The following is a 26,720-nucleotide window of genomic DNA, read 5'->3' on the forward strand; positions in this document are numbered from 1 at the left end:
AACATCCGTGCTGCGTCAAATCAATTAGATTCTGCACTAACACCATTAACACTTTTTATGGTTCACAGTTACATATAAAAAAAACATATGTCCATCAAGTTCAACCTACAGCCGCGGCCCCTTTTAACCTCCTACATCCCCATCTCACGGACTTGGCCGCGCGTCCTGCTTTCATTGTCTAGCGCTAATAGCGCTAGACAATGAAAGCGCTTAGCGCTAGACAATGAAAGCGCCCGCGGCGCCCAAAACGGTCGAAAACAGCCCGCATCTGCCCGCGATTTTAAAAATCGCGGGGATACGGCCGCAGGAGAATAAAGGCGGCCACCACTGTATGCTAAATTTAGACGACAGATACTTTATCCTCTATCTATACTTGCTTATTGATCCAGAGGAAGGCAAACAAAAAAACCCCAGAGTCGTATCATCCAATGATATCTCATAAGGGGGAAAATAAATTCCTTCCTGACTCTAAGAATTTGCAATCGGATTAATCCCTGGATCAACATCCTTCCCATGTATACTTATTTGGTATATCCCTGTATACCTTTCCCATCTAAAAAGATGTCCAACCTTTTTTTGAACAAATGTATTGTATCTGCCATCACAGTCTCTATGGGTAATGAATCCCACATTTTAACTGCCCTTACTGTAAAGAACCTTTTCCTTTGTTGCTGGTGAAATCTCCTTTCCTCCAACCTTAAGGGATGCCCCTGAGTCCTTTGTACTGCCCGTGGGATGGATAGTTTACGTGAAGTTGAACTTTTTGATGCACTTTTCATTAATTAACATCTGTTCACCATGCGGAAAAATAGGCGAAACTAACCAATGTTTTTATGCTGGCGGTGCAGATTGGAACATTTCCAGCTAGTACGTACTGTCGGCGCACACAAACACAATTAAAAATTAGATTTACGTGTACCAATTTTGCATCAGAAAACGTGTTTGCAACGCTGGGTACATACTGTAGGCACAACTGCGGTGCACAAAAGTAGCCTGGTGAATCTGGTCTTTAAAGTGGGAGATGATGGGCTGTGCAGGAGCAATATAGACAACATTTCCATTGGAACCTCTATGGACTACGCCGCCCATTCCATTCACTTGGAAGAGACATAGCCCATCCCGGTCATGTGATCGCTCCGTCGCTGATGACGGATGGGGAGGAGTCATACCCCCTTACATCTGCCATTAGTTCAGATCAGGATGCGATCTCCCCAAATAAAACTAGCATTATTGGGGGGGCGTAGCTACTGCGTCCAGAACCGAGCAAAGTAGCTATGTCCCAGGGCACTCAAAGGGCTAAAGGGGCACTTCAACTTTGCCCATCAAAGCAAATTTGGTGTAAGCAAATTATCAGTGTAATAGGGTTTCCTTTAGAACAGGGGGGGGGGGGGGAACTTCAGTCTTCAAGGGTCACCAACAGGTCAGGTTTTAAGGATATCCCTGCTCAGCACTTTGACCATTAAACCTGACCACTTGGTGGCCCTTGAGGACTGAAGGGCCCCTGCATTAATTAGAATATATATTGCAGAATAAATTAGTTCTTCAGTATTAGGTGATACCTTTTTTATTTGGACTAACAATTTATGTCATAGGACAAGCTTTCGAGAACTAATTTATTCTGCACTATCGCAACTGGACTAACACGGCTATTTCCGTTATATATGTAACATCGCCGGAAGAAGAGATCAGTGTATCTCGAAAGCTCGCACAAATAAAAGCATTTCGTTAGCCACAGAACAGTATCATCTATTTATTTTTTGATTATTGAAGCTCGGCTAACACGGTACTGATACCTCTACATGTGTGTGTATATATATATATATATATATATATATATATATATATATATATATATATATATATTATAATCAAAAAATGAATAGATGATACCGTTCTGTGGCTAACGAAATTCTTTTATTTGTGCGAGCTTTCGAGATACACTGATCTCTTCTTCCGGCGATGTTACAATGAATGAAGCTTCATTCAATGGCTTCATTCATTGTAACATCGCCGGAAGAAGAGATCAGTGTATCTCGAAAGCTCGCACAAATATAAGCATTTCGTTAGCCACAGAACGGTATCATCTATTTATTTTTTGATTATTGAAGCTCGGCTAACACGGTACTGATACCTCTACATATATATATATATATATATATATATATATAATATCTCACTTCTTGCCTGGTACACTGGATTCAGGCATATGAGCTTCTTACAGAGGTAGCTGAAGTTATCGCATTCGCCATCCCGTTTCCGTGGATAACGTATCACTTTAGGCCCGCCCACTTCTCACACGCGGCTGATCCAAAACCATGGCTGTTTTTCCAGCTGGCACGTCTGTTTTAAGGAAAATTACGAAGTTCTTTAAATTTAAAAAAACAAGACGGGGGAAATGTATGAATATTAACAACGATTTTAAAAATGAACACAGTTTTAATAACTTCTTTAACAATTAAAAACATCAAATAAATCAAAACAATTGAAATAATGACATTAAAATTAAATTGACGTTATTTCCCATGTTCCCATGTTGGGGATGAACAGAGCACACATTTCATTTCGGCAATGAACTGTGTTATAAATAAGCACAGATCTGTAGTGACCGACCCTCACGTGATCAACTTCGGAAATCAATAATGATATTGAGAATTTCACATTCTTCTTCTTTTTTAGGATTTCAAGTTTTTCTTCTCAATAAAAACGTTTGGAATATTTTAATAATGTTTTTATGATCGTTTTCTTACTTGTGACGTTATTCTGTTTAGCTTTAGCTAATCATTTAAACTGGATGTAGGGGGCAGTTTGACAGCGGCCTGGCAAAAAATGTCTGCCCATTTATTGGCCCGCCAGAAACAAAGGTTTCCCGCCCCGGAATTAAGGTTACGTTATTGTCCTTAGTGTTAATGTGACATTAAGGGGCTGATTCTAAATGGGCCAAATTCCCCAATCGGCTGCTTCAGCACATATAGGCCCATATCCACCAAATTGTGCTAATCTTTAGCTCGCCTTTTACTCATTTTCGTATTCATGGGAATAAAGGCGTGCTAAAGCTTAGCACTATTTAGTGGAACTGGGCCTATGTTAGGTTAACGCAAGTTAAGTGACTTATAAGAGCATATGCTCCCCCCAACAAATGTTTCTTCCTAGATGGGAAGCTCCGGAACCCCTGCTCCCTGAGGTGCTGCCCTTCAAAGGGGGTGCTGGCAGCAGCTGCGCAGGTTTAAATGTCCCGGTCACATGGGCAAATAGGAAGTTGCACAAGGGGTGATATCACGGCTTCCTGTTGGCCCATGTGACGCGGGAGCTTTAAATTCGCCATTTCGATTGCCCCACATAGCCCAGCCACAGCTGCTACCGGCACCCCCTAAGGAGCCAAGTATCTCGAGAAGCAGGGGGTTCCCGGAGCTGAACTGAACGCAGTTCCACACAGGAGACCTTCTGCTTCAATCATATAACTTAAAAAAATAAATGTTAAAGAAAGCAGTATTGCTCTCTGGGGATGTGCGCCTGGGTGTGAGAGTGACAAGGTAATGGTGCGGTGTGTACAGATTTCAGCAGCTGTCCTAATAACCCGGTCTGCAGCTCACTGCCTTGGGGCAGGTTATGGCAGAAGTGGCCAACTCCAGGCCTCAAGGGCCACCAACAGGTCCGGTTTTCAGGATATCCCTGCTTCAGCACAGGTGGCTCAGTACAAGACTGAGCCACTGATTGAGCCACCTGTGCTGAAGCAGAGACTGATTGAGCCCTCTGTGCTGAAACAGGGATATCCTGAAAACCTGACCTGTTGGTGGCGCTTGGGGATGGGAGTTGGCCGCTCCCCTGGGTTATGGAATAAAATGTCAAGTCGAACTCTTCATTTTTCTCCTTTTCTATGTTTTCAGGAACTAAAGAATTTGGCTTCTGAGAACGCGAACCTGGTGCTGCTTCAGCTCGGTATGTCACGTCTGCTTTCACAATAAGAGGCCGAGTCCACAGTAATACACACGGCTAGACGCACTGAAGGGGTTAACCGATTTCCAATGCAGCATGCTTGTATGCAGTACCCCATGTATAACCAATGTTTTAATATGAAACACGGGGGCTCCTTGAGCTGAACTACGTTTTTTTGCAGGTCTAGGAAACTGCCTTTTTTTAAGATACAAGCAAATAAAATGATGTATGTTCAAAAAAAAATGCAAGATGGCTGCCGCCGGGGTCACGGTTAGAAAGCGTCAGTGTTATCTTCGCACACTCTAACTCAGGAATAAAAAAACCCCAGGAAAGAAACGGAAGCCCAGCAGCACCAACCGGCCGGTGCTTTAAAGCTGCAGACCAAGCAATATCCTACGTGTGGTTTTTAAAAAAAAAAAAATCGGTTCTGTACTATGAGAAAATACTTGAAGCATTTATTTTAAAAACAACTCTGAATTACATTTTTAATGTATTCTAATGTAACAAGCCTTTTTTTGTTTCTATAGCAACCCTTTACAAAGTAACACCCGTCCTCTTCTGAAACAGGCTCTGGCACGCCCTTTTTTAGCCCTGCCCTCTCTCTAGCAGTTCACCAATTGTATCTGGTGACTGCCTGGTCACTTGATCTTCCCCACAGAACTTTGCAGCTTTCGGCCTCTTCTGCTGCACTGACAGCCATTTAGTGATCCCCCGAGCCGAATGTTCGCCGATCGGCAACTTAGCTAATTACTTATCATCTGTTTCTTGTGGACTAGCCTTTGTCACTGTGGGGACTTGTGGACTAGCCTCTGTCACTGTGGGGACTTGTGGACTAGCCTTTGTCACTGTGGGGACTTGTGGACTAGCCTCTGTCACTGTGGGGACTTGTGGACTAGCCTTTGTCACTGTGGGGACTTGTGGACTAGCCTCTGTCACTGTGGGGTCTTGTGGACTAGCCTCTGTCACTGTGGGGACTTGTGGACTAGCCTTTGTCACTGTGGGGACTTGTGGACTAGCCTCTGTCACTGTGGGGACTTGTGGACTAGCCTTTGCCACTGTGGGGACTTGTGGACTAGCCTTTGTCACTGTGGGGACTTGTGGACTAGCCTTTGTCACTGTGGGGACTTGTGGACTAGCCTCTGTCACTGTGGGGACTTGTGGACTAGCCGTTGTCACTGTGGGGACTTGTGGACTAGCCTCTGTCATTGTGGAGACTTGTGGACTAGCCTCTGTCACTGTGGGGACTTGTGGACTAGCCTTTTCCACTGTGGGGACTTGTGGACTAGCCTCTGTCACTGTGGGGACTTGTGGACTGGCCTTTGCCACTGTGGGGACTTGTGGACTAGCCTTTGCCACTGTGGGGACTTGTGGACTAGCCTTTGTCACTGTGGGGACTTGTGGACTAGCCTTTGTCACTGTGGGGACTTGTGGACTAGCCTTTGCCACTGTGGGGACTTGTGGACTAGCCTCTGTCACTGTGGGGACTTGTGGACTAGCCTTTGCCACTGTGGGGACTTGTGGACTAGCCTTTGTCACTGTGGGGACTTGTGGACTAGCCTTTGTCACTGTGGGGACTTGTGGACTAGCCTTTGTCACTGTGGGGACTTGTGGACTAGCCTTTGTCACTGTGGGGACTTGTGGACTAGCCTTTGTCACTGTGGGGACTTGTGGACTAGCCTTTGTCACTGTGGGGACTTGTGGACTAGCCTCTGTCACTGTGGGGACTTGGGGACTAGCCTTTGTCACTGTGGGGACTTGTGGACTAGCCTTTGTCACTGTGGGGACTTGTGGACTAGCCTTTGTCACTGTGGGGACTTGTGGACTAGCCTTTGTCACTGTGGGGACTTGAGGACTAGCCTTTGTCACTGTGGGGACTTGAGGACTGCCCTGACTTGTGGAACCAGATGGCTGCTGATCCGTGACTGCTCAGATCTCCGTGTGGCGTATGGGTAATTTGTCCCATGAAATGCTGTTTTAACATTTCCCTGATGTACGCAGAATACCTATCCTTGGTTTAATTAATATATTTTAATTTGATTTACTTCACTGAGGACCGAAGGAGCCGCCCCAAACACTAGCCCATCTCTACGTGTGAGACGACTCATGCTAAATATCAGTGAGGCCGCCTCCAACGTAGGACCATATACACCACAGGGTGCTATTTGCATAAGTTGTGCTAAAGCTTAGTACCATTTAGTGAATATGGGCCTTAGTCCGACTCGCATGAAATCAGATCTGAGAATGTGCTGTGGAGCTGCTTCACTTTGCTGGAGAAGCAATCAGCTCCATTTACACAAACTGTCACTCTCGCACTGTCCCCCGTCACTCGCGCACTGTCCCCCCTCACTCTCGCACTGGCCCCCGTCACTCGCGCACTGGCCCCCCTCACTTTCGCACTGGCCCCCGTCACTCGTGCACTGTCCCCCCGTCACTCGCGCACTGTCCCCCCGTCACTCGCGCACTGTCCCCCCTCACTCTCGCACTGGCCCCCGTCACTCGCGCACTGTCCCCCCTCACTCTCGCACTGGCCCCCGTCACTCGCGCACTGGCCCCCCCTCACTCTCGCACTGGCCCCCGTCACTCGTGCACTGTCCCCCCGTCACTCGCGCACTGTCCCCCCGTCACTCGCGCACTGTCCCCCCTCACTCTCGCACTGGCCCCCGTCACTCGCGCACTGGCCCCACTCACTCTCGCACTGGCCCCCGTCACTCGTGCACTGTCCCCCCGTCACTCGCGCACTGTCCCCCCGTCACTCGCGCACTGTCCCCCTTCACTCGCGCACTGTCCCCCCTCACTCGCGCACTGTCCCCCCACACTCGCGCACTGTCCCCCCTCACTCGCGCACTGTCCCCTCACTCGAGCACTGTCCCCCCGTCACTCGAGCACTGTCCCCCCGTCACTCGAGCACTGTCCCCCCGTCACTCGAGCACTGTCCCCCGTCACTTGAGCACTGTCCCCCCGTCACTCGAGCACTGTCCCCCCGTCACTCGAGCACTGTCCCCCGTCACTCGAGCACTGTCCCCCCCGTCACTCGAGCACTGTCCCCCCCGTCACTCGAGCACTGTCCCCCCCGTCACTCGAGCACTGTCCCCCCCCGTCACTCGAGCACTGTCCCCCCCCGTCACTCGAGCACTGTCCCCCCCGGTCACTCGAGCACTGTCCCCCCCGTCACTCGAGCACTGTCCCCCCCGTCACTCGAGCACTGTCCCCCCGTCACTTTCGCAGCGCCCCCGTCACTCTCGCAATCCCCCACCCCCTCTCGCAGTGCACCCCGTCACTCTCGCACTGTCCCACCCGTCACTCTCCCACTGTGCCACCCGTCACTCTCCCACTGTGCCACCCGTCACTCTCGCACGGTCCCCTTGTCACTTTCGCACTGTCCCCCGTCACTCTCGCAGCGCCCCCTCTCTCGCACTGTCCCACCCGTCACTCTCCCACTGTGCCCCCCTCACTCTCGCACTGGCCCCCGTCACTCGTGCACTGTCCCCCCGTCACTCGCGCACTGTCCCCCCGTCACTCGCGCACTGTCCCCCCTCACTCTCGCACTGGCCCCCGTCACTCGCGCACTGGCCCCCCTCACTCTCGCACTGGCCCCCGTCACTCGTGCACTGTCCCCCCGTCACTCGCGCACTGTCCCCCCGTCACTCGCGCACTGTCCCCCTTCACTCGCGCACTGTCCCCCCTCACTCGCGCACTGTCCCCCCACACTCGCGCACTGTCCCCCCTCACTCGCGCACTGTCCCCTCACTCGAGCACTGTCCCCCCGTCACTCGAGCACTGTCCCCCCGTCACTCGAGCACTGTCCCCCCGTCACTCGAGCACTGTCCCCCGTCACTTGAGCACTGTCCCCCCGTCACTCGAGCACTGTCCCCCCGTCACTCGAGCACTGTCCCCCGTCACTCGAGCACTGTCCCCCCCGTCACTCGAGCACTGTCCCCCCCGTCACTCGAGCACTGTCCCCCCCGTCACTCGAGCACTGTCCCCCCCCCCCGTCACTCGAGCACTGTCCCCCCCCCGTCACTCGAGCACTGTCCCCCCCCGTCACTCGAGCACTGTCCCCCCCGGTGACTCGAGCACTGTCCCCCCCGTCACTCGAGCACTGTCCCCCCCGTCACTCGAGCACTGTCCCCCCCGTCACTTTCGCAGCGCCCCCGTCACTCTCGCAATCCCCCACCCCCTCTCGCAGTGCACCCCGTCACTCTCGCACTGTCCCACCCGTCACTCTCCCACTGTGCCACCCGTCACTCTCCCACTGTGCCACCCGTCACTCTCGCACGGTCCCCTTGTCACTTTCGCACTGTCCCCCGTCACTCTCGCAGCGCCCCCTCTCTCGCAGTGCACCCCGTCACTCTCGCACTGTCACTCTCGCAGTGCTCCCCCTCCCGGTCACTCACGCAGTGCCCCCCCCCCCCCCGGTCACTCGCGCAGTGTCCCCAACCCGTCACACTCGCAGTGTCCCCAACCCGTCACACTCGCAGTGTGCCAGGAAGTTGTTACTTGGAAACTCTAGCATACAAACACAAATACTAATTGACGTTCTGAGAATGTAATCTAACCCCCCGCCCTACAGATGGTGAAATGTTGACACGAGTGCAGGAAAAAAGATTTTTTTCAAACGCTGCACAAATTAATGGTGGAGAAAGAAAATACATTTCACATTACTCTGCATCAGGGGGTGGGCTGACTTCAGTCCTCAAGGACCACCAACAGGTCAGGTTTTCAGGATATCCCAGTTTCAGCACACGTGATCAATCAGTCCCTGCTTCAGCACAGGTGGCTCAATCAGTGGCTCAGTCAAAGAGAGCCACCTGTGCTGAAGCTGATTGGTCACGTGTGCTGAAACTGGGATATCCTGAAAACCTGACCTGTTGGTGGTCCTTGAGGACTGGAGTTTGCCGCCCCTGCTTGACATCACTTTGGATTAGGATAAAGGGGGTTACCATACCGCCCGACTCTTCCCTATTTATAAGGGTGGCCCTGAGAACGATGTCTCTCACATACAAGGTACATTGTATTACATATGTAACATTAAAATGGGCCATGCAGCTGTATATTCTGGTACATATCCTCCGGTCTGTCACGCTAAGGCCTTCAAACCGTAAGGGCAAAGATAGAAAAATTTTCAGTGCTGACTGTCACAGGAACGTTGTACATTATGTTCTCAATTCTTTGGCATATAAAAAACACAGAAAGTCTCCCAGTATTTAATTGACCGAATCACGAGGTAACCAAATATTTCTCAGCGGTAGGTTGGGCTAAATAACTAAATGCAATTACCCAAATGGTACCCGCAGCATTGAATGCGCCCTGCGCGGGGAACTTTAATCATCCAGATTGATAACATCATTAATCATTCGCATGCTCCCGAACCTGGAAGTTATTGTGGTGGCCATTTTAATCTCCCGGACTCACCAACATTAATTCTTAAAATAAACAAATGGAAACAAAATGCCATACCGTGTGTTACTGCTCTAAATATTAACCTGCATATAACTGATACAGTATTAACTGCGGTGTACAGTATATATATACTGTGGAAACAAAAGAGAACAGCGCACAACGCCAAATGGTGAAGCAAGTTCAACAATATAATTCAAATTAAAGGGGTAATATATCTGCGTACATAATAAAGGTTGGTAAAGTGCATTTAGTGTGTATCACACTGTTTACCACTCGGCAGCTGTTGTCAGGAGAGTCAGGTGCTTGCTTCTCTCAGCTAGTGCCACTCCGTTGGTTCTGGGGCAGGACGTCAATCTTTTGCTCCCAAGGGGGTTTCCCTTCACGCAGCCAGGTTCAGCTGAAGGTATTGGTGCTCGGTGAGATCACTCCGGCTTCCAGGCCGTCTGGAGCAGCTCCTATACCTCAGCAGGTGGATCCTCTGCACGGAGGTTAGACCGCAGCTTGCAGGGGCACACTTGGCGTGCCACGATGCCGCTCCGTCGCGGGACGCTGTGTGATGACGTCACTGTCTCCACAGCAGTGGTGGAATCGGCAGGGAGCTGATACTGTCTCTCAGAGTCTCTCACAAAGGCCCAAAACAGCACATAGGATTGGTAAAATCAGGGCAAAGCCAATGAATAGGCAGATATAAGGCAATAGAAAATATCATCCAACGCGTTTCGTAGAATTAACTACTTCTTCAGGGAATAATTAGGCCATTACCCAGAGGTCTTATATACCTCACAGAGATACCTTATTTGTTGACCAATTAAGAATAAACCAATCATCTAAAATAGGTAATGGTCAGTGTGATAGGGAAGATGTGTAACTTACTTTTAAAACAACAACTTTATTAACAAAAGGAAAAATACATATTAAATTAAAACTTACATATAGACAAAACCTAGCATAAATAATTAAAACATGCTGGAATAAAAGAAACACAATATTAGTTGACTTAAAATAGACACCATCATTAATTATATAAAAAGATGTAACTAGAAATAAGGAATAGAACGAAGCAAGGAAAACAGAGATACAAAGATCAATAGTACATCCCCTAGGTTCAAAGGGGCGGAGGGCTAAAGATTTAATAAAGTGCCCAAATGTCCACATCCTCATTTAACCCCTTAGGGGACATAGTATCTAACTTGTGTATCCAACATGTCTCTTTGGAAGATAGTGTTTTGACTCTGTCCCCACCTCTTCTATTAACAGGAATAAACTGAATCCCCTTAAAAGTGAGACTTGACGGATCTTTATTATGGTGTATCAGGAAGTGTCTAGATACACTATGTTTTTCAAAACCATTTTTAATATTTCTGACATGTTCCTGGATACGGACCTTAAGGCTGCGTTTGGTTCTGCCTACGTATTGATACCCACACGCACATTCCAATAAGTATATAATATGTGTGGATGTACATAAAATAAAGTCATCAATATTAAAAACTTCCTTTGTGATTTGCGAATAAAATGTATGTTTGTCAGGATGTTGGTATTTACAAATTGTGCACTTACCACAGATATAGTTGCCCTTTGGTTTAGACCCTAGCCAATTCTTATGCGATGTGGTATTATTATTACTTATAAAAACATCACTAGGTGCTAACAAGTTTTTGATATTTTTGGCTCTCCTATAAATAAACCGTGGTTTAGTATTTAGATGTGATCCCAAAATGGGATCATTGCACAATATACCCCAGTGTTTATTAAAAACCTTTTCAATGTCCCTATGAACAGAATTAAAATCTGTAATGAAGGCCACATTAAGAGTGTCATTTTTTATATTTTGACCTTCTTTGTTTTTTGTCTTGGATCTATTTTGAATTAGCATATCCTTACGATCCATATTACGTACCCTTATGATCTCTCTTTCTAGAAGTTCCTTAGGATATCCCCGGGAACTTTAATCATCCAGATTGATAACATCATTAATCATTCGCATGCTCCCGAACCTGGAAGTTATTGTGGTGGCCATTTTAATCTCCCGGACTCACCAACATTAATTCTTAAAATAAACAAATGGAAACAAAATGCCATACCGTGTGTTACTGCTCTAAATATTAACCTGCATATAACTGATACAGTATTAACTGCGGTGTACAGTATATATATACTGTGGCTTCAATTCTTGACTTTTAAAAATACATGTTAATAGGTTTTTCATAAAAGTAAAGGTCCACGTTCTGTTTCTCCAATTTTTCCAGAGACAGAAGGTGCCTTAGGGCTTAGCCCTGTTTAGTAGAGATGGCCCTGAGCATTTAAAGCCTTCTCCAATTGTTTCGATGTATTTATTTTGGACGTTTGCAGATGCCACTGATATCGATAGCATTAAAGAAGCCATGAAGAAAGTTGAAAAACAGCTGAACGGTTCGGGGCTGAATTTGCTGATCAATAACGCCGGCGTGATGACATCCGTGAGCCTGGAGAACGTGGACTCTGAAGACATGATGAGCGTGTACAAAACCAATGTGGTTGGACCACTGCTAGTAAGCCAGGTACAGCGATATGCCAGCTATTGTTCCTTCTGGCTTCGGTTGGATTAGGGATTTCTCATATTTAACTCATAGGACTAAATGCAGTCGCTGAGGAATTTTTTATTCACTGCTACAAAACCGGTGCAAACCGATGTAGCAAAGAAAATAATCCCCTATATGCAGTGTAGGACTTCAGTATCCAGGTCCAACAGATTGTAAGGCACCATATAGGGCCAAAGAGACAGTTATAATATGGCTAACACTCAACAATACACCAGGTCAAACAAGCATTCACGTGTGCGTATATATGCAAATACTTGTAGCCATGCCTGCTTGGCTACGATTTTGCCCTGACTGTCATGTAAGCCCTGGTAACAGTGCAGGCAATGACAGGACCAATCTTGGGTTTTCCCCACCCCCGAGCAGCTTCCCTGAGTGACAGGGGTGGAGGTGTGACATGGTCTGTGTGCGGCCCAATCCTGGGTGCAGACCTTGTACCCTCCCCTCTGTACTAGGGAAGAGGCAAGTCTAAATGTAGTTGAGTCTGTGAGTACCCTAGTGTGGAGTAGGTACTCAGAGCTGCTGTCTCACCCTGTGGGGTGGGACTATATGATCAGTGCCATAATGGGACTGTGAACCAGCAAGATGAAGAGACAAGGCCCCAATTATACTAATTGGTACAGGAATCATCCAGAGGTTTGAGACCTTAGAGAGAAACTGTATGCGCTGTATAACAATGCTGTATGCAGTGGATGCAATAGAGATGCTCCTGTTTCAATATACTCCTTGCCTGAGTCTACAGTCAATCATGGGGGAGTTTGAAGGACTGGTTCTACCGTGGGGACTGTCTTCAGCAAAGCTGGAGCCTGCGGTGGATGGAGGCGCTAGCACTTATAGAACGAATCAAGCATCTACTACAAAAGCCAGTCCTGTTTCCCCATTACCATCGGCGGAACCTCAGCTCTCCTATACACCAACAGGTACTATGCACCATCACACACCTAGTAGCAGGCAAATCTCCCAGAGGGTGGAGGAAACACCGCTACATACTCATACATGCACTCCTAGAAACATTCATCTAATGGAGTGCTCAGCACAAACAAGGCGTGACCGCAGGGCCAAGATGGGGATAGATGTATAGCGCTACCCACAGCCGCATGCGGGCATCTGGAGTGTAGATTGGTCGAGGTAGCCGAGTCGGGGTTGGAGAGGTAAGGATGGTCAAGATACTTGCCGAGGTCAGGATTGGAGAGGTGCGGATCATTGCAGGTACTTTAGCCGTGGTCAGGATTGGCGAGAAGAGGATAGTCGTGGTACGTTGCCGAGGTCGGGGTTGGAATTTAGAAGAGCAGAGTCCAAGTGATAGCCGGGGTTTGGAACAGAGTAGCTAGGAACCAAGATTCAAGACAAGACTGTGGAGGCAAGGGTTTATGCTCAGCTGATTTGCCAGTGGGCCGCCTGAGCAATATATAGGGAAGAGGAACCAATGAATAGGCAGACAGAGTGGAGGCGTGTCATCAATGCAGGCTGTTATAGGCTGTAGTGGTGCCGGAGACAGGTGTGGGAAGGATTGCTGAAGAAAATTGATGACGCGGTACATGCGCGGGTTGAGCGCATGCCAATGATGCTAACGCGTGGGCGCAACCTGGAGGTGGGGCCAGGAGATGCTGCATTTACCTCCGCGTGTGATGCGCCCGTAGTACGGCGGCTGGTGGAGGCTGGCCCAGATGACGTGTTGCAGGAGGCGAAGGAAACGGAGCACCCAGTCGCTGATTGGGGCAAGCGGGGATCACGCAGAGGGCGGCGTGACTCACGGATCCTTACGGTACCCTTCCCTCTCAGGAGCGACCTCTCGGCGTCTCCAGGAAGGCTTGAGAGGATATCTCAGGTGGAAGCACCGTATGAGGTGGGTTCATGGAGACGGTGGTGAGGAATCCAGTACCGCTCCTCATGTACAAAACCCCTCCAGTGCACCAGATATTGGATTGATCCTGTGGAGATCCTGGAGTCCACGATGGACTGAACCATGTACTCTTGTTGGCCCTGTACAGAGGGGCTGGAGATGAGGAAGAGTCAGTGAAGCGAGAGTTCCGGATAGCTGCTTTCAGCAGGGAGATATGGAACACTGAGGGAATCCTCATAGATGAGGGAAGGCGTAAGCAATATGCCACTGGGTTAACCTTCTCCACCACGGAATGGGGTCCAAGAAACCTAGGTGCCAATTTTAGCGTGGGAACCATGAGATGGATATTTTTAGATGATAACCACACCCTTTCTCCTGGGCTGAATTATTGGATCCTGCGACAGTGACTATCCACCTGAGTCTTCTGTCTAGAAGTTGCCCTCCTAAGATTCTCTTGGATCTTTCTCCACAAATCCTGTAGAAAACGTATTCTGTTATCTGCTGCCGGTACCCCAGAACTGGGTGTGGCGATAGGCAGGAGAGATGGGTGAAACCCATAATTTATGAAAAAAGTCGACTCCATGGTGGATTAGCTGCACAGATTATTGTGCGCAAATTCAGCCCAGGGAAGAAGGTCAGTCCAGTTATCCTGGGTGTGGAAAATAGCTGAAGCGCTCAAATGCAGGTATATCTCAAAATGATAATAAGCCAGACCACTGTACCAGGGTACTAACAATTGATATAGTACCTATTGTGTCATATAATGGGTACTATCCTCCTGAAGACAGGTGGTGTGTGGTGCAACCCACTCACCATATGTCTCATTGGCAGGTTCCCCTGAAATATATGCAAATACTCACATCCTGGTAGGGCAGGCAGGCAAGCTGTGCAGCTACTCAATGCAATACAGGGAAAAGGGAGACCAAAAAGCGCACCAGCACAAACGGAGCAGGAAAAAACCAGAACAAAAAAATGATTAAAAGGGCACTTTAATGTGGCAAAAGACCCATCCAATGCATTTCGAACGTCGCAGCGTTCTTTTTCAAGGATAAAACACAATGTGATAACATCCATTATATACCCTCTTACCTGTGGGCCATTTCACGCCAAAAATCAGAACCTGATGACGTCATAACAGAGCGACTCAGTGCCGATCTAAGGGCAAAAGGAAGTACCAAAGGCAGTGTGGCCATTTTGGATGTGGGCAAACATAGGAACACAATAACAAAGCTTTATTGACCATTCCAGCAGAACAAAATACATTGCTGCTAACTGGACAAGCATATTTAAACGAAATAAAGCTGTATTAAACTAAACTAATGCTTAATAAGGGTACTATTATATCAAGGAAAAACATGAACAAGGTGGATTAAAAAACTAGCTGTGTTGCAACTAAGTTATATACAAAAAAAAGTTAAAAATAAAAACCTCTAGACATGATTAAAAAAATGTGCAAGAAAAGTAAATTTAAAGACATATTACACATACATACTGCATAACACAGATTGTGTACCTAAATCATAGGAACCAGGGAAATACAACCATTATAAAATATGAAGTATTTATCCACAAGATACATCAAAGAACAATTTAAGCTTACATATTAGCATAATATTTGCATGATAAGGCATAGGTTCAAAGGTTATAATGACAAGAATATAATGTCCAATATAATGACAATTGTCTTATTTAATCTGTATTACCAACTAATTACACCATAATACGTCTATCACAAAAATGTTTACAAAAAATGTGTTAGTTGCCAGTCAATGTTCAAGCCCATAGGGAAGCGCGTTTGGAGAGTGAAGATCCAATACGCCTCCCTACGGTCCAGAAGGTTGATATGATCACCTCCTCTAGATTTAGAAATAACTGATTCAATCCCCAAAAAGGAAAAATTATTAATTCCTCCCTGACCACATTCAGTGAAATGTTTTGAGACTGGATGATTAGTGTCTCTCAATTTTATGAGCCTTAAATGCTCTAACATCCTGACCTTAAGGGCTCTAGTCGTCCTCCCCACATACCTCTTGCCACAACCACATGTTATTAGATAAATCACAAATTGACTTTTACAATTTATAAAACTGTTTATCTTAAATTCCTTATTTGGTAATATATTCACACCATGTGGCGGTGGCAAGGCAAACTGGAAAAAACTTTTGGCAGGCTTCATGTGTTTACATGCACTACAAGAGCCACATTTGAAGGAACCCCTAGTGATAAAAGTTTTTTTGAGACCAGAAGATTTGAGTTCACTTGGTGAAACATGAGTTCCAATTGTTCTCGCTCTACGATATACAAAAGTAGGACCAGAATCCACATATTTTTTAAGGACAGGGTCCATGGATAAGACATTCCAATGTTTTGAAATTATAGAGTTTACTTTTCCACTTTGTTTACTAAATTGTGAAATAAAAAGAGGACATTTGTTTTTTGATTCTGTCAGTCCATGTGAGTCCTGTTTAATACCAATTGTCTTAACATTGTTAACAAGGCGAGAATCTTCAATTGGATGTGTGGGCAACAATGATGCTCTCTCTGTATGTAATGCATTTTCAAATGCAATTGCTAAATGTGATTTGGGGTATCCCCTTTCCAAAAATCTCCTTGTAAGCTCCTCAGACTGAGAAAGGAAACCACTCATAGTGGAACAATTCCTTCTCAGTCTGAGGAACTGTCCCCTTGGTATGGCCTTTATGACATGGGATGGGTGGCAGCTGTCCGCCCTAAGAAAGGTGTTCCTGGCATTTTGCTTCCTATAAACATCCGTTTGGATTTTTTTGTCTATGTCTACAAATAATTGTAGATCCAGAAATTCAATGTGATGGAAATGAAAATTTAATGTAAATCTTAGATTATAAAGATTATTATTAAGATAAGATACAAAAGTGTGAAGTGTAGTGACATCCCCCCTCCAAATAATAATTAGGTCGTCCACAAATCTTTTATAAAAAACAATATTGTGACGAAATAAATTAGTGCTCGAATAAATAAAAAGTGCTTCCCACCATCCCATAAATAAGTTCGCAAAAGAAGGAGCAAAACTTGTACCCATAGCAGTGCCAATAAGTTGCAAATAAAACTTACCATTAAATGTGAAAAAGTTGTGCGTGAGTAAAAAGTGTATAGCGTCCAAAATAAAAGCCGATTGAAAGATTGATATTTCTGGTATCTCAATAAATTGGCGGACCGCTGCCAAACCATGGTCATGTTGTATAACAGAATACAGAGAGGTAACATCAAGTGTTACCCACAGGTAATCATTACCCCATTTAACATTTTTGATCTGATCAAGAAGATCACCAGAGTCCCGTATAAATGAGGGCAATTTCCTAACAAATGGCTGAAGAAAACCATTAACATATCTTGACAGACCATCTCCCAAAGATCCAATACTAGAGACAATGGGACGACCTGGAGGGTCGACCAATGTCTTGTGGATCTTTGGGAGATGGTGGAAGATAGGAATAATGGGATGAGATGGAATAATGAATTTAACCTCGTCCTTCGACAGAACTTCCATAATAACACCTGAGTCAACCAGTTCTACAAGGAACTCCAAGAATTGCGGTGTGGGGTCGGCGGATAGTACACGATAGGACCGGCCATCATCCAGTTGGCGTAATGCCTCCCTGATGTAACCGTCTCTGCCCTGCACCACCACCGCACCCCCCTTGTCCGCACTCTTAATGACCAATGCAGAATTATTTTTCAAAGATTTTAAAGCTAAACGCTCACTTTGATTCAAATTGTCATGATCTATATAGGATAGGGAAAATCCCTGAGCTAGAAGACGAAGGTCTCTTATAACCAGATTTTCAAACATAGTCAGAAATTGACCCTTGACATGAGTGGGGTAGAACACAGAACTCCTTTTTAGGCCTGAATTCCATTCAGAAAATGTAGGAATATTAACATCATCAACCGTCTGTTCAGATAAAAGATCATTCATATCTTGCAGGGTACAAAAATCATTAAATGTATGTAAAGCAATAGATACCGGAGGAACAGAGTCGGATGAGGGGACATCACTCTAGATAGCGTGTGATGGCCCCCCATCTAAATCCTCATCTCCGGTCGACCTAGTAAAATTTGGAATAAAATTGTCAAAAAACTTTTTCAAGGATAATTTCCGAACAAACTTATACACATCAATAGTGGTTTCGAACAAATTAAAGTTCATTGAAGGTGAAAATTTTAGGCCTTTATCCAGTAGTGACAACTCTGTAGGAGAGAGAGCAGTTCCTGAAATATTTATAACATTAGATATATCATTCAAAACTTCTTCCTTTTGGAGGCGGACCTGTAGCCCCCTCCTCCTCCCCCCCCTCCTCCCTCTTCTGATTCTCTTGTGTCCTTTTGAAATAAAGGGAAAGATTTTGGTTGTTGCTGTTGCTGTCTCTGTTGATTAACATTTTGATAAGAAAAAGCATCCTGGGACCTAGGTGGTTGACCCCAAAAGGTGCGTCCACCCCTCCCTCGCCCCCTGGATGGAGCTCCACGACCACGATGATCATCATTCTCAAATGTATTGACAAAAGATACAGAATGAGAGGTAGAGGCAGTTTCTGCATCTGAAACATCAGATTCGCCACTCTGATAATCCACATTCTTAGATTTTAAAATGGACTTATTGGGAGTAGATTTAAACTGAATGAATGATTTATCTTTGTTATTTGATCTTTCCTGAATAGAATTTATCCTCTGCCAATGGTAAACCTGGTTCTTTTCATAGTCATATCTGTCCCGATCATATTTAATTTGTTTTTTAGACATAATACCACATTCCACATTTTTTACCGTTTTGGAGAGAATAACATCAAATTCCTTAAAGCCCTTTAAACCTTTGAAACTGTATAGGTTTTTTTGCAGTTCTGTGATTTGAATATCAAGCTGATCTTTCTCCTTCATTTTCTGAAACACTATTAACTCCATCAAACGAAAAGAGCAGTCATTGAGGGCTGTCACCCATCTATTTTCAAAATCCACATCCGGAAAACCAAAGGAGGGGGCTTTTTTAACCCTTAGTCCTCTTGGGATCCTTTTACATTTAGCATAGTTCTCCAGGCTTATAATGTCCCACCATAAGCGGTTCTTATGAATCAATAAACTTTCCAATTTTTGAAAGTGGATTTTGAGATCAGAGATGTCAGTGGTATCCAAATCCACAATGTTATCAAACACACGTAAAGCTTGTTTTTTTTTCTGTGTATCATCACAAGTGTTGAAAAAATAAGTATCCGAAATATCTTCTAATTCATCCATATTATCCCCTGGTTCCTCCATACCAATATAATGGAACACAAAGGGGGTACTGAAGCCACAAAAAAGTAACTATAAAAGTGTATAAAAAGCAAAAATATAAAAATTAGGGATCTTCCTTTTAAATTCAAAGATTAAGCTCCAAAAAACCTATGCATGTGCGGCTCCAACCTGTATATATTGCAATATGGAAAATAGCTGAAGCGCTCAAATGCAGGTATATCTCAAAATGATAATAAGCCAGACCACTGTACCAGGGTACTAACAATTGATATAGTACCTATTGTGTCATATAATGGGTACTATCCTCCTGAAGACAGGTGGTGTGTGGTGCAACCCACTCACCATATGTCTCATTGGCAGGTTCCCCTGAAATATATGCAAATACTCACATCCTGGTAGGGCAGGCAGGCAAGCTGTGCAGCTACTCAATGCAATACAGGGAAAAGGGAGACCAAAAAGCGCACCAGCACAAACGGAGCAGGAAAAAACCAGAACAAAAAAATGATTAAAAGGGCACTTTAATGTGGCAAAAGACCCATCCAATGCATTTCGAACGTCGCAGCGTTCTTTTTCAAGGATAAAACACAATGTGATAACATCCATTATATACCCTCTTACCTGTGGGCCATTTCACGCCAAAAATCAGAACCTGATGACGTCATAACAGAGCGACTCAGTGCCGATCTAAGGGCAAAAGGAAGTACCAAAGGCAGTGTGGCCATTTTGGATGTGGGCAAACATAGGAACACAATAACAAAGCTTTATTGACCATTCCAGCAGAACAAAATACATTGCTGCTAACTGGACAAGCATATTTAAACGAAATAAAGCTGTATTAAACTAAACTAATGCTTAATAAGGGTACTATTATATCAAGGAAAAACATGAACAAGGTGGATTAAAAAACTAGCTGTGTTGCAACTAAGTTATATACAAAAAAAAGTTAAAAATAAAAACCTCTAGACATGATTAAAAAAATGTGCAAGAAAAGTAAATTTAAAGACATATTACACATACATACTGCATAACACAGATTGTGTACCTAAATCATAGGAACCAGGGAAATACAACCATTATAAAATATGAAGTATTTATCCACAAGATACATCAAAGAACAATTTAAGCTTACATATTAGCATAATATTTGCATGATAAGGCATAGGTTCAAAGGTTATAATGACAAGAATATAATGTCCAATATAATGACAATTGTCTTATTTAATCTGTATTACCAACTAATTACACCATAATACGTCTATCACAAAAATGTTTACAAAAAATGTGTTAGTTGCCAGTCAATGTTCAAGCCCATAGGGAAGCGCGTTTGGAGAGTGAAGATCCAATACGCCTCCCTACGGTCCTGTGGTTGTGGCAAGAGGTATGTGGGGAGGACGACTAGAGCCCTTAAGGTCAGGATGTTAGAGCATTTAAGGCTCATAAAATTGAGAGACACTAATCATCCAGTCTCAAAACATTTCACTGAATGTGGTCAGGGAGGAATTAATAATTTTTCCTTTTTGGGGATTGAATCAGTTATTTCTAAATCTAGAGGAGGTGATCATATCAACCTTCTGGACCGTAGGGAGGCGTATTGGATCTTCACTCTCCAAACGCGCTTCCCTATGGGCTTGAACATTGACTGGCAACTAACACATTTTTTGTAAACATTTTTGTGATAGACGTATTATGGTGTAATTAGTTGGTAATACAGATTAAATAAGACAATTGTCATTATATTGGACATTATATTCTTGTCATTATAACCTTTGAACCTATGCCTTATCATGCAAATATTATGCTAATATGTAAGCTTAAATTGTTCTTTGATGTATCTTGTGGATAAATACTTCATATTTTATAATGGTTGTATTTCCCTGGTTCCTATGATTTAGGTACACAATCTGTGTTATGCAGTATGTATGTGTAATATGTCTTTAAATTTACTTTTCTTGCACATTTTTTTAATCATGTCTAGAGGTTTTTATTTTTAACTTTTTTTTGTATATAACTTAGTTGCAACACAGCTAGTTTTTTAATCCACCTTGTTCATGTTTTTCCTTGATATAATAGTACCCTTATTAAGCATTAGTTTAGTTTAATACAGCTTTATTTCGTTTAAATATGCTTGTCCAGTTAGCAGCAATGTATTTTGTTCTGCTGGAATGGTCAATAAAGCTTTGTTATTGTGTTCCTATGTTTGCCCACATCCAAAATGGCCACACTGCCTTTGGTACTTCCTTTTGCCCTTAGATCGGCACTGAGTCGCTCTGTTATGACGTCATCAGGTTCTGATTTTTGGCGTGAAATGGCCCACAGGTAAGAGGGTATATAATGGATGTTATCACATTGTGTTTTATCCTTGAAAAAGAACGCTGCGACGTTCGAAATGCATTGGATGGGTCTTTTGCCACATTAAAGTGCCCTTTTAATCATTTTTTTGTTCTGGTTTTTTCCTGCTCCGTTTGTGCTGGTGCGCTTTTTGGTCTCCCTTTTCCCTGTATTGCATTGAGTAGCTGCACAGCTTGCCTGCCTGCCCTACCAGGATGTGAGTATTTGCATATATTTCAGGGGAACCTGCCAATGAGACATATGGTGAGTGGGTTGCACCACACACCACCTGTCTTCAGGAGGATAGTACCCATTATATGACACAATAGGTACTATATCAATTGTTAGTACCCTGGTACAGTGGTCTGGCTTATTATCATTTTGAGATATACCTGCATTTGAGCGCTTCAGCTATTTTCCATATTGCAATATATACAGGTTGGAGCCGCACATGCATAGGTTTTTTGGAGCTTAATCTTTGAATTTAAAAGGAAGATCCCTAATTTTTATATTTTTGCTTTTTATACACTTTTATAGTTACTTTTTTGTGGCTTCAGTACCCCCTTTGTGTTCCATTATATTGGTATGGAGGAACCAGGGGATAATATGGATGAATTAGAAGATATTTCGGATACTTATTTTTTCAACACTTGTGATGATACACAGAAAAAAAAACAAGCTTTACGTGTGTTTGATAACATTGTGGATTTGGATACCACTGACATCTCTGATCTCAAAATCCACTTTCAAAAATTGGAAAGTTTATTGATTCATAAGAACCGCTTATGGTGGGACATTATAAGCCTGGAGAACTATGCTAAATGTAAAAGGATCCCAAGAGGACTAAGGGTTAAAAAAGCCCCCTCCTTTGGTTTTCCGGATGTGGATTTTGAAAATAGATGGGTGACAGCCCTCAATGACTGCTCTTTTCGTTTGATGGAGTTAATAGTGTTTCAGAAAATGAAGGAGAAAGATCAGCTTGATATTCAAATCACAGAACTGCAAAAAAACCTATACAGTTTCAAAGGTTTAAAGGGCTTTAAGGAATTTGATGTTATTCTCTCCAAAACGGTAAAAAATGTGGAATGTGGTATTATGTCTAAAAAACAAATTAAATATGATCGGGACAGATATGACTATGAAAAGAACCAGGTTTACCATTGGCAGAGGATAAATTCTATTCAGGAAAGATCAAATAACAAAGATAAATCATTCATTCAGTTTAAATCTACTCCCAATAAGTCCATTTTAAAATCTAAGAATGTGGATTATCAGAGTGGCGAATCTGATGTTTCAGATGCAGAAACTGCCTCTACCTCTCATTCTGTATCTTTTGTCAATACATTTGAGAATGATGATCATCGTGGTCGTGGAGCTCCATCCAGGGGGCGAGGGAGGGGTGGACGCACCTTTTGGGGTCAACCACCTAGGTCCCAGGATGCTTTTTCTTATCAAAATGTTAATCAACAGAGACAGCAACAGCAACAACCAAAATCTTTCCCTTTATTTCAAAAGGACACAAGAGAATCAGAAGAGGGAGGAGGGGGGGGAGGAGGAGGGGGCTACAGGTCCGCCTCCAAAAGGAAGAAGTTTTGAATGATATATCTAATGTTATAAATATTTCAGGAACTGCTCTCTCTCCTACAGAGTTGTCACTACTGGATAAAGGCCTAAAATTTTCACCTTCAATGAACTTTAATTTGTTCGAAACCACTATTGATGTGTATAAGTTTGTTCGGAAATTATCCTTGAAAAAGTTTTTTGACAATTTTATTCCAAATTTTACTAGGTCGACCGGAGATGAGGATTTAGATGGGGGGCCATCACACGCTATCGAGAGTGATGTCCCCTCATCCGACTCTGTTCCTCCGGTATCTATTGCTTTACATACATTTAATGATTTTTGTACCCTGCAAGATATGAATGATCTTTTATCTGAACAGACGGTTGATGATGTTAATATTCCTACATTTTCTGAATGGAATTCAGGCCTAAAAAGGAGTTCTGTGTTCTACCCCACTCATGTCAAGGGTCAATTTCTGACTATGTTTGAAAATCTGGTTATAAGAGACCTTCGTCTTCTAGCTCAGGGATTTTCCCTATCCTATATAGATCATGACAATTTGAATCAAAGTGAGCGTTTAGCTTTAAAATCTTTGAAAAATAATTCTGCATTGGTCATTAAGAGTGCGGACAAGGGGGGTGCGGTGGTGGTGCAGGGCAGAGACGGTTACATCAGGGAGGCATTACGCCAACTGGATGATGGCCGGTCCTATCGTGTACTATCCGCCGACCCCACACCGCAATTCTTGGAGTTCCTTGTAGAACTGGTTGACTCAGGTGTTATTATGGAAGTTCTGTCGAAGGACGAGGTTAAATTCATTATTCCATCTCATCCCATTATTCCTATCTTCCACCATCTCCCAAAGATCCACAAGACATTGGTCGACCCTCCAGGTCGTCCCATTGTCTCTAATATTGGATCTTTGGGAGATGGTCTGTCAAGATATGTTAATGGTTTTCTTCAGCCATTTGTTAGGAAATTGCCCTCATTTATACGGGACTCTGGTGATCTTCTTGATCAGATCAAAAATGTTAAATGGGGTAATGATTACCTGTGGGTAACACTTGATGTTACCTCTCTGTATTCTGTTATACAACATGACCATGGTTTGGCAGCGGTCCGCCAATTTATTGAGATACCAGAAATATCAATCTTTCAATCGGCTTTTATTTTGGACGCTATACACTTTTTACTCACGCACAACTTTTTCACATTTAATGGTAAGTTTTATTTGCAACTTATTGGCACTGCTATGGGTACAAGTTTTGCTCCTTCTTTTGCGAACTTATTTATGGGATGGTGGGAAGCACTTTTTATTTATTCGAGCACTAATTTATTTCGTCACAATATTGTTTTTTATAAAAGATTTGTGGACGACCTAATTATTATTTGGAGGGGGGATGTCACTACACTTCACACTTTTGTATCTTATCTTAATAATAATCTTTATAATCTAAGATTTACATTAAATTTTCATTTCCATCACATTGAATTTCTGGATCTACAATTATTTGTAGACATAGACAAAAAAATCCAAACGGATGTTTATAGGAAGCAAAATGCCAGGAACACCTTTCTTAGGGCGGACAGCTGCCACCCATCCCATGTCATAAAGGCCATACCAAGGGGACAGTTCCTCAGACTGAGAAGGAATTGTTCCACTATGAGTGGTTTCCTTTCTCAGTCTGAGGAGCTTACAAGGAGATTTTTGGAAAGGGGATACCCCAAATCACATTTAGCAATTGCATTTGAAAATGCATTACATACAGAGAGAGCATCATTGTTGCCCACACATCCAATTGAAGATTCTCGCCTTGTTAACAATGTTAAGACAATTGGTATTAAACAGGACTCACATGGACTGACAGAATCAAAAAACAAATGTCCTCTTTTTATTTTACAATTTAGTAAACAAAGTGGAAAAGTAAACTCTATAATTTCAAAACATTGGAATGTCTTATCCATGGACCCTGTCCTTAAAAAATATGTGGATTCTGGTCCTACTTTTGTATATCGTAGAGCGAGAACAATTGGAACTCATGTTTCACCAAGTGAACTCAAATCTTCTGGTCTCAAAAAAACTTTTATCACTAGGGGTTCCTTCAAATGTTGCTCTTGTAGTGCATGTAAACACATGAAGCCTGCCAAAAGTTTTTTCCAGTTTGCCTTGCCACCGCCACATGGTGTGAATATATTACCAAATAAGGAATTTAAGATTAACAGTTTTATAAATTGTAAAAGTCAATTTGTGATTTATCTAATAACATGTGGTTGTGGCAAGAGGTATGTGGGGAGGACGACTAGAGCCCTTAAGGTCAGGATGTTAGAGCATTTAAGGCTCATAAAATTGAGAGACACTAATCATCCAGTCTCAAAACATTTCACTGAATGTGGTCAGGGAGGAATTAATAATTTTTCCTTTTTGGGGATTGAATCAGTTATTTCTAAATCTAGAGGAGGTGATCATATCAACCTTCTGGACCGTAGGGAGGCGTATTGGATCTTCACTCTCCAAACGCGCTTCCCTATGGGCTTGAACATTGACTGGCAACTAACACATTTTTTGTAAACATTTTTGTGATAGACGTATTATGGTGTAATTAGTTGGTAATACAGATTAAATAAGACAATTGTCATTATATTGGACATTATATTCTTGTCATTATAACCTTTGAACCTATGCCTTATCATGCAAATATTATGCTAATATGTAAGCTTAAATTGTTCTTTGATGTATCTTGTGGATAAATACTTCATATTTTATAATGGTTGTATTTCCCTGGTTCCTATGATTTAGGTACACAATCTGTGTTATGCAGTATGTATGTGTAATACACTGGCGACACACTTTATTCGAGCTCGGCTAGTCCCACGAATTCGGGTATACCCGGGTGTATTGAGGTTTGTGACTGTTTTCTGCCCGAGTGCATTGGGTTATTTTCCAGGCAGGGATTGAAGCATTTTATTCCCGCTGGCTGCAATACTGCACAGTATATATATATATACTGCATTACAATTCATGAATTTATGCCATCTGGTAGACACGCGAAGCATTGCAGCCTATTAAATCCTAATCATTATCATTTAACAGATCAGCCGCCCGTCAGCCAGGCATGAACCCAGGCTGGGAAGGCAAACGCAACGGGGCTTGTCAGAGGTGAGGAGCGGCGCATTCCAGGTATCTGCCAGGTACATACTGGGTATTTGCTCGAATAAAGTGTGTCGGTGCAGTATGTCTTTAAATTTACTTTTCTTGCACATTTTTTTAATCATGTCTAGAGGTTTTTATTTTTAACTTTTTTTTGTATATAACTTAGTTGAAACACAGCTAGTTTTTTAATCCACCTTGTTCATGTTTTTCCTTGATATAATAGTACCCTTATTAAGCATTAGTTTAGTTTAATACAGCTTTATTTCGTTTAAATATGCTTGTCCAGTTAGCAGCAATGTATTTTGTTCTGCTGGAATGGTCAATAAAGCTTTGTTATTGTGTTCCTATGTTTGCCCACATCCAAAATGGCCACACTGCCTTTGGTACTTCCTTTTGCCCTTAGATCGGCACTGAGTCGCTCTGTTATGACGTCATCAGGTTCTGATTTTTGGCGTGAAATGGCCCACAGGTAAGAGGGTATATAATGGATGTTATCACATTGTGTTTTATCCTTGAAAAAGAACGCTGCGACGTTCGAAATGCATTGGATGGGTCTTTTGCCACATTAAAGTGCCCTTTTAATCATTTTTTTGTTCTGGTTTTTTCCTGCTCCGTTTGTGCTGGTGCGCTTTTTGGTCTCCCTTTTCCCAGTTA

General features: G+C 43.6%; 1 protein-coding gene across 2 annotated transcripts in view; it reads left to right on the top strand.

The window, feature by feature from the left end:
- LOC142483699 (C-signal-like) overlaps nucleotides 1-26,720 on the top strand; it is a 55,488-nt gene that overhangs the window by 15,362 nt on the left and 13,406 nt on the right. For both annotated transcript variants that reach the window (XM_075583722.1, XM_075583721.1), the window contains exons 2-3: nucleotides 3,883-3,936; nucleotides 11,686-11,873. In XM_075583722.1, coding sequence (XP_075439837.1) covers nucleotides 3,883-3,936; nucleotides 11,686-11,873 — 242 coding nt within the window. The remainder of the gene's footprint in view (nucleotides 1-3,882; nucleotides 3,937-11,685; nucleotides 11,874-26,720) is intronic.

This window comes from Ascaphus truei, unplaced genomic scaffold, assembly GCF_040206685.1.
Source record: "Ascaphus truei isolate aAscTru1 unplaced genomic scaffold, aAscTru1.hap1 HAP1_SCAFFOLD_358, whole genome shotgun sequence".
NCBI lineage: Eukaryota > Metazoa > Chordata > Amphibia > Anura > Ascaphidae > Ascaphus > Ascaphus truei.